This window comes from Myotis davidii, unplaced genomic scaffold, assembly GCF_000327345.1.
Source record: "Myotis davidii unplaced genomic scaffold, ASM32734v1 scaffold235, whole genome shotgun sequence".
Taxonomy (NCBI): Eukaryota; Metazoa; Chordata; class Mammalia; order Chiroptera; family Vespertilionidae; genus Myotis; species Myotis davidii.
Genome location: NW_006287462.1, coordinates 3,610,390 through 3,619,660, shown reverse-complemented (window position 1 = coordinate 3,619,660; position 9,271 = coordinate 3,610,390). Strand labels below are relative to the sequence as shown.

General features: G+C 43.8%; 1 protein-coding gene across 1 annotated transcript in view; it reads right to left on the bottom strand.

Moving 5' to 3' along the window:
* KLB (klotho beta) overlaps positions 1–9,271 on the bottom strand; it is a 39,952-nt gene that overhangs the window by 6,548 nt on the left and 24,133 nt on the right. Inside the window, exon 4 of the mRNA XM_006759288.2 lies at positions 1,125–2,268. Within this exon, the coding sequence (XP_006759351.1) occupies positions 1,125–2,268 (1,144 nt within the window). The remainder of the gene's footprint in view (positions 1–1,124; positions 2,269–9,271) is intronic.

Sequence of the window (9,271 nt, the reverse complement as noted above, 5' to 3'; positions counted from 1 at the left end):
CTACTTCATTCTTTTAATTACTCAAACCAAAACCTTGGAGTCGTTTTTCACTCTTTTCTTACATGCAATCCTGTTGACTTTACCTTAAAAATATACCCACTTTGCCCAGCCAGTGTGGCTCAGTGGTTGAGTAGTCACGGTTCAGGGCACATGCCTGGGTTGTGGGCTCAGTCCCTCCAGTAAGGGGTGTGCAAGAGGCATCCCAATCAATGATTCTCTCATCATTGATATTTCTGTCTCTCCCTCTCCCTTTCTCTCTCTGAAATGAATAAAAACATATTAAAATATTTTTAAAAACGTATATCCACTTCTCACCATCTCCACTTTTCTTTTGTAGGTTCACAATATTTATTGGCTAGTGTCTCAGGAATTTGACCATAACACTAATTTTCTCATTAAAAAGAAAAAATTAAAATACCCAGTATTGTAAATAAAGTTTTCTCTTATTCTGGATCTCCTGACTTTCTGCTTTCAAATGCAATAACAGTCCTAGTATTGCTTTAGGCTAGGGGGCGAGGGTCTGCTTCCATAGTTTGTACTAAATTAGGTCTAAAATTGGTAATGGGGATAGGGGTGTATTCCTTCATGGGCCAAGACTTAAGCCCTCAGGGCTGGGTACCCATTTCTCCTCTACATGAGCCGTTAAGATAATGTTAACAAGAAACACATTTATAATGTGATATTAAGAAAAAGTTGGGTACAAGACTGCATTACAGCATGAGCTCAATTGTATTAAAAATGTCTAGTAAGCACAAGTCTAGGTGCTTGTTTTGAAGAACGGGATTTCAGGTGATTATTTAAAAAAAATACTTTTCTATACTTGCCAAATTTTCCATAATGAGCTAACACTGTCACTAGGAGCCTATTCTCCTCTTTTAGCTTTGGTAATCATCACCAGAGGATATTTATTTTTCCTATTGCTTTTCAGAGAGAGTGGGAGGGAAGGAAGAAGGAGAGAGACAGACTGGTTGCCTCTGGACTGGTGCCTCCCGGATGTGCCCAACAGGGAATAGAACCTGCGACCGACCATTGCGTGCGTGGGGCTGTCCCTCTAACCATTGATCCCACCGGCCAGGGCTCTCCTCCTCCTTTGTTCCCAGCAGCTGGTGGCCCGCGAACCTCACCTTTCCTGGCCTCCTGAATGTATTTCTCTAGGTAGTACTTTCGGAGTTCATCGTTTTCCAAAGCTGGGTCATCAATGCCATTGGCCGTGATGTAAACATCCAGATCTCCATAGTTCCTCCGGATCCAGCTCAGCACCTTCCGCTGTCCCCAGGGCAGCACGGCCAGGTGGGAGGGGGAGCTCAGGCAGGTGATGTCTTGCAGAAACTGGACGTCCCTGTCGGTGTCATAGTGGCTGCCGTTCTGGCGTGAGTGCATCACGAACCTGGTGGTGAAGTGGTTCAGGGCATAGAAGTCGGCAGCGCCCTTGACTAGCCGCCTCTCCTCCTCGGTGAACTGAGGCAGCGTGGAGCGCGAGAGCCCTTGCCTGTTCTTGAAGGCGATGTACTCCCTCATGGCCAGCGGGTAGTCCCCGGTCTTGAAGAGGGGTTCGGCGAACCAGGCGATTTCGAACTGGAGGAAGCGCTCTGCCGCCTGCCAGTGCGACTCTGCATAGGGGTTGGCGGGTTCCGCCCAATCCGAATGCAGAGACAGAGAGACCAGCCCGCGCTGGGCCGGCCTGTACTGCTGGTCGTAGAGGTGCCAGGCCAGGGCGTGGGCGATCAGCAGGTTGTGGGCTGCTCGGTAGGTGTCGTTACCAGTGCGGTTGTAGATGTCACTCAGTCGGTTGGGCTCGTTGATGGTGATCCAGAGCTTCACCAGGTCCCCCAGCTCCTGGAAGCACAGCCCAGAGTAATCCTGGAAGGCCTTGGCCGTCGATGGGTTCAGCCACCCCCCGCTCTGCTGCAGCGGCGTGGGGAGGCCGAGCTGGGTGTGGGTCGGGTAGTACAAGGTGACCATTGGGGAGATGTTGAGCTTCAGGCCCTCACTGACCACACACCTGTAGTACCGCAGAGCTTGTCGGTTAACTGTGGACAGGTTGCCAGTAGGAAGGACTGAGGGCCAGTCCAGAGCAAACCGGTAGTAGGTGACTTTCATCCTTGCCAACATCTCCACCTGTCTTTTGATGCTGACAAAATCTGTGCATTGACCTGGCCGTGTTTTCAGCTTCACTCCTCCCACTTGGTGCAACAGTCTGTTGCCTGTCACATTCCATACATACAGGTGAGGATCGGTGAACTGTGGGGAGGAAGCCACCAGCTCTGGCTGTGAAAAAACAAGCACATTCAGGTCAAGTACACCCAGGTGGACAGGCTGTTAGCATGCATCATCTGAGAGGGAGAAGGGCTGCTCTTAGTTTGCCTCTCACTGACAACAGAGAAGATACACGATGAGTATGTCCTTAACCTAGTATAATGACCCGTGTGTTCCAGCTGTCCTGGTGATGTCATGGAAAAGGCCTGATGGATGATCTTCTTTTCTAGCCCTTGACATTTCCTAGGGAGACCAGAAGACTTAAGGAAGGAACCACACCCAGGAAGGCTTAGCTTGGAAAATAAGCTGTTTTACAGAAAACCCTGAGAGGCTGTTTTCCAGTTAATTTGTCCTAGAAACCCAGGTCAGATGATGGAGTCTCATGTGCTTTTATTCAAATGCATCAGGATATTGACTTGGTACTCTCAGTTGACAAGAATCATGAAAGATGGACCCTTTAAACACTGCTATAAATTAAAGCAAAGTTAAAATTCCAGTGCAGAGGATTTCACTGAGGGCGGCACTTCGGGTTAGAGGAGGCTAGTTGATCCCAGCCAAAGTTCCTAAAAGATCTTTGCCTGTGTGATGGGGTAGAGAATGACCCCTTGCATTTGCTGTTTGAAAAGTCCAATGATATCATCACATGTGCATCATTATATTCTCCCCACCCATGTGCCTGTGAGAACATAGCATTTACTCATCCACCAGGAGAATACTGAACACCCTCTTTACGCAGGGCACTTGGATACGAGCAGAAAGGACAGTAAAATACTCCCCAGACACTCCCAAGTTGACTCTTTGATCTGGTGGTGTCTCGTTCCCTGCTCCTCACCAGGAGATAGCCCTGGACTCTCTTTGAAACTCAGGCTTGGCAACCCTGTACAGTGACCGCTCGATCTCACTCACCTTACAGGGGTGCTGTGAGGAGTCAGTGACTCTGGGAAAGTGCTGTCAACTCTAAAGCACTGTGCAAACATAAACTAGACATGACTTGGGTTTAGTTTTCCCTGGTTACAATAATTGCCTGCTAGCGAAATTATAACAGAAGAGGGCTTAAGAAAAAACACTTCCAAATTCAAGATTAATTTAAAGAAAAAGTAAAAGTTTTTTTTTAAATGACTTGTTTTAAGTTCTTGTTTTAAAGTACTTTTCTCCCCATGGCTGAATTTAAGTGCACCTGGAAAAAAATGATAATTAACCTTTGGTAAATATTTTCCCTCTAATTGTTTTCGCATGTGTCATTTTTCATAGTCTAATTATGAAACCATATCACTGCTCACTTGCCATCTGTCAACCAGTTATCTCGAACATTAAACTGAGAGAACATTGATCAGGTGGGCATGAAGTTAAATCTGTATATAATTATTTGAGTAAAATCCTCCTAGCCTAGATGGCCAGTTTCAGTGTCTTGAAACATCAGAGCATCCTGGTAATGATAGGGTGTTTACAAAGGGCAATCTTGCCATAAGGTAAGGCAATATTAAATGAAAATATCTTATTTGTAAAAACCTCCAGAAAGCATTAGTCTTAGCAAGTGGTGTGTGACTAATCTGCTAACAGATCTAGTTAAAGATAACGCACCTTGCTCTCAACCCTAGCTCCCAGAGCTTGGTTCTAAATTATTCCCCACTAAAAGGATCCTGAGCTTTGGAGGAATATGGCTTTTTCCAGGCCTGGGGCAGGAGGAGAATGAGGTGATGCTGGTACATCTTGTGCCAGAAAAATAAGGAATTGCTTAAGAATAGAAAAGGAAATCTCAAAAAGACAGAAGTAGCTGAAAGGAGTCCCATTGGCCAAATTTGAGATAATTTGAGCATCAAAAGGAATAATGAAACAATGACAACAATGTCATTAAAAAAACACACACACATAATAAATGTAGATGGAATAATCTAATTAGAAATTTGCCATTTTGGCCCTGGCTAGGTAGCTCAGTTGGTTAGAGTATTGTCCCAATATGCCAAAGTTGTGGGTTCAATCTCAGGTCAGGGCACATACAAGAACCCACCAACAAATGTATAAATACGTGGAACAATAAATGTTTCTCTCTTTCTCTTCCTCTCTCTCTAAAAATCAATAAATAAAAACAAAAACAAACAAACAGGATAAATTCACTGTTTTGCAATTTATAAAATATAATTAAGACAAGATTCATGAATCAGTATGAAGACCATTGGGTGAAATGCTATTGGGGAATAGGATATTTATATGGTCTCGAAATATCACCATCAGATTACTTTTTAATTACAAATGGAAAAGATACCTTTCAATGAAGAGATCTGGCAAATGCCACCTTAACCAAGAAATCTGGTGACGACTACTTCAACTAATGTCTTTAGTAATGAAACAAGCTGACGTCATGTACTTTCTGATGTGATACGCATCGTCTATGTACTATTATGTCCAGAAATGGTTAACTGAGTCTAATAAAGAAACAATCAGAAATCCATGAGACATTCTATAAGCAACTGGCCTGGACTCTTCAAAAAAGTCAATACTGGAGGCCCAGTGCACGAATTCGTGCACGGCTGGGTTCCAGCCGGCCCAGCCCCAATCAGGGCAGATGAGAGCTGGGCCTGTTGAGAGGAGGAGATGGTGGGAGGTTGGCTGGCTAGCCTGCTCTGATCAGGGCTGGGCTGGCTGGGGGAAGGGGCTGCAGGTGATTGGCCGGCAGGCTCCACCCCCGATTGGGGTTGGGGGACTGATTGGGGGGCGGGGCCGGCCCTGCCCCCGAATGGGGTGGGGGTGCCAATCAGGGGCCAGTGGCCTGGGGGAAGGGCCTTGGGTGGTTGGCCAGCGAGCCCTGCCCCTGATCAGAGTGGGGGTCTGATCTGGGGTAGGGCCAGGTGGGGGAGGGGCTATGGGGCTGGCCAGGGGGAAGAGAGGGGGAGTTTGGTCGGCCACTCTTGATCGGGGTGGGAAAGTCCCATGAGGGGCAGGCCGGCAGGGGGGCAGGGCCACGAGGTTGGCTGGCCAGCCCCACCCCCTGATCGGCTGGTTCGTTGGCCACAGTGGGCATCATAGTGACCAGTTGTTATGGCCGTTATGGTCGCTGGCTTTTTATATAGATGGATAGGTTTCTCTCTCTATTTCTTCTTCTGAGCAATCCCTTTATCATTTCTTGTAATGCTGGCTTGGTGGTGATGTACTCCTTTAGCCTTTTTTTGTCTGGGAAGCTCTTTATTTGACTGTCTATTTTGAATGATAGCCTGGCTGGATATAGTAATCTTTATCTCAGATCCTTGTTTTCTATTACCTTGAGTACTTAATGCCATTCCCTTCTGGCCTGTACAGTTTCTGATGAGAAATCAGGTGTCAGCCTATGGGAACTCCTTTGTAGGTAACAGTTTTCTCTTGCTGTCTTTAAGATTCTCTCTTTGTCTTTAATTTTTGGCTTTTAATTATGATGTCTCTGGGCGTGGGTCTGTGTTGGTTCTTCTTATTTGGGGTTCTCTGTGCCTCCTGACCTTGTGTGACTTTTTCCTCTACCAGGTTAGGGAAGTTTTCTACCATTATTTCTTCAAGCACCTCTCCATTCCTTTCTTCCTCTCTGCCTCTTCTGGAACACCTACTATTCTAATATTGTTATGTTTCACATTGTCCTACAGCTCCCTTAAGCTGTCCTCCTGTTTTTTAATTGTTTTCTAAAATAAAATAAAAAGAAAAGAAACAAAAAAGTAAAAACTGTGAGGTTGGGGATTGCTCTGAATTAAAAGAGGCTAAAGATACATGAAAGCCAATGTGTTATCCTTGTTTGTGATCAATTTTTTAAAAAATCTATAAAGGACATTTTTGGAACATTTAGGAAAATTTGAATATGGATTGTACATTAAATGATATTGAATCAATACTAAAATACATAATATTATAATGAGAGAGAAAGTAAATGTGGCCACATGTTAACAATCAATTTGTCTTGATGAGGGAAATATGTGTGTTTATTGTACTAGTTTGAAATTTCGCAAAACAAAACGTTGGAGGAGGAAAGAATGCTAAGAGGTGGGGTGAGTGGGTATAAAGCGGGGATGTGTGAGGGTAGGCATAGTAATATATTTATTTTCATTTTGGGATATAAAGCTTTTTAAAATTAAAGTACAGTTAACACAATATTATGTTAGTTTCAGGTATACAACATGGTGATTTGACATTTACATACCTTACGAAGTGATCACCATGAAAAGTCTAGTAACCATTTATCACCATACAAAGGGGATGTGCCCACAACCCAGGTACATGCCCTTGACCGGAATCGAACCCGGGACCTCTCAGTCCGCAGGCTGACGCTCTATCCACTGAGCCAAACCGGTTTCGGCAATACCCTTCACCTTTTTGCCCATCTCTTCATCTCCCAACCCTCTGTTTGTACTCTCTATGAGCCTGTTTGGTTTTTGTTTGTTCATTTGTTTATCTTTTAGATTCCACATATAAATGAAATGATACAGTATTTGTCTTTCTCTGATTTACTTAATTTAGCATACTAATACCCTCTAGGTCAGGGGTGGGCAACCCCTGGCACGCGTGCCAAACCTGTCACACCAGTAACTTTTGCTGGCACTCGAAACCTGCTTATAATCTTCCACTTATAATTTTTTTCTTAATATCGACTTTTTTATTTTCCAGATAAATTCAGTGTAGGTGCATCTTAGATAAATAAATAATTTTATAACAAGTTATCTTAAAGACCATAGACATGGATTGACGAGAGAGGGGAAGAGCAATTTCTATGCCTCTGCCTTAACTCTCCCTGCCATCCTAGATCCGACCAGTGTTTTGGTTTCATCCACATACGCTTGTGAATCTTTGTTCTCAGTGATAAATTTTGTTAAGTCTCATAATAGGAGTAGCCTGAGATGATAGTAGTAGCTCGTGCATATCTCTGAAGGTCACGAAATATAAACCCGATGTAAAATCTCCGTCATCAGTGATGCAGCAGCAAAAGTCTCACTGATAATATCAAACGGAGTCATAAAGTTTTCTGTCGGACTATCAGTGTACATGTATACATTAAAAAATAAATGTATTTTTCATCATTATATACTGTGTGTCGCTCGAATGAATTTTATTATTCAAGGTTCTTCACATGTGTACACCTTAAGAGATATCAAGTAGGCGTAACATGTTCTCAAAAAATTAGGGTTGGCACGCAGGAGAATTTTGAGTCAGAGATTTTGCTGGTTTGGGCACACACCCACAAAAAGGTTGCCCACCCCTGCCTGCTCTAGGTCCATTCGTTTTGTCACAAATGGCACAATAATATTCTTAAAATGATACTTTCATTTTGTCAGTTTTCCTATAGAGACATCTAGTTTTTGCCAGCACAGCATCTATTCATACATCCTCTGGCTGAAATGTCAGAAAGCATCCTAATTTTTCTTGGCAAACGATTCAACTTCACTCTTAGTTCAAATTCAGAGGGAGCTGACTTCTTGCTGGGCTGCAGGTGTGAGCATGAAACCCAGACCTAGTTGATTGCAGAATTACTTTCCCCTGACCTGAGTGATCAGCTCTTGAGACTAGGAATAGGGTCTTTAGAATGGGGCAGACATTCACATCACCAATCAATATGAAACAGATGGAGGTCTTCAGATAGGGCAGGAGGAAATTGCAGGTTGGGTCATGTACAGGCAGGAACTCCTGTCTCTTTTGGATCTCTCTTTGCTAGGCCTGGAATTTTGAAAAATATAAACCCACTTGAAGTGGCAGGGAAGAGATGGCTGTCTGACTATGCTGTGTGGAGGAGGAGACAGGAAGGAGTAAGTAAGTGGCTCTGTAGGGTACAGGAGCTGAAGGTGAGTCACTGTGTCTGTGTGGCTCTATGTATGTTTCTCCTTTTATCACTTCTGGGCTTTTACTAAAGTCTTGTTTAAATATTGACAGGGTTTGAGATTCATAACCTGTGAACACTGCCTACTTATTATGGTTTGAGCCCTTTTGTCTGGTCCCATCTTTGTACATTTTGTTGTCTTTCTATATGCTTCTAGAATACAGGCAGTAGTGTGGTACTGTGAGGTCTTATAGTGGTCAGGAGACAGATCTGGGGAACCTGGACAAATTATGTAACTTCCCTAATCTTCAGTTTCCTTGCCTATAAAATGAGGGGTTTAAGATTGGCTAAAGACAACTTGCATACATTTAGGTAAATGCTTGGCACGTAATAAGGGCTTAAAAATAGTTGTTATTATTATTCTGGAGAAAGCACTCTGCCTCTGGGAGCTTGAGGGTGGCTTGTTACAGTTGTGCCACTATTTGTGTTACCTTGGGCAAGTCACTTAGTTATCAATTATTAATTGATATATCTCACTTTCCTCATTCATAAAATGAAGCATTTGGAACAGGGGTTCCCTAAGGTCTCACTTGGCTCTAAAAGTTGACCTTGCCCTAGCGGTTTGGATCAGTGGATAGAGCGTTGGCCTGCGGACCAAAGGGTCCTGGGTTTGATTTCAGTCAAGGGCATTTACCTGGTTTGCAGGCTCCTCCCCGGCCAGGGCCCTCATCAGGGCTCGGGCAGGAGGCAACCAATCTATGTGTTTATCTCACATTGATGTTTCTCTCTCTTTTCCACTCTCTCTGAAAGATCAATGGAAAAATATCCTTGGGTGAGGATTAACAACAATAAAAGTTGACCTTTTTCATTCACTATGTATTGAGCCTGAGCTTCTCTAGTGAGGCATACATATAGCAGGCAGCAAAGCCTCAAATATCTCCACCCTCATGCGGAGAAAGTTTGCATTCTAGTGGGGAAGATGGGTGATAACTAAGAAGAATGTGTGAAGTGATTACCAGCGGCTGGGAGGTGGGGTAAGTGGGAAGGTATTTGTCAAAGGGCACAAACTTCCAGTTATAAGGTTAACAAACACAGCATGGTGGCTATGGTTCATAATACTGTGTTAAATTCTTGAAAGTTGCTAAGAGAGTATGATATTTTTTTAAAAAAAATGTTTTTATTGATTTTTAGAGAGAGGAAGGGAGAGGGATAGAGAGAGAGAAACGTCACCGATCAGCTGCCTCCTGCACG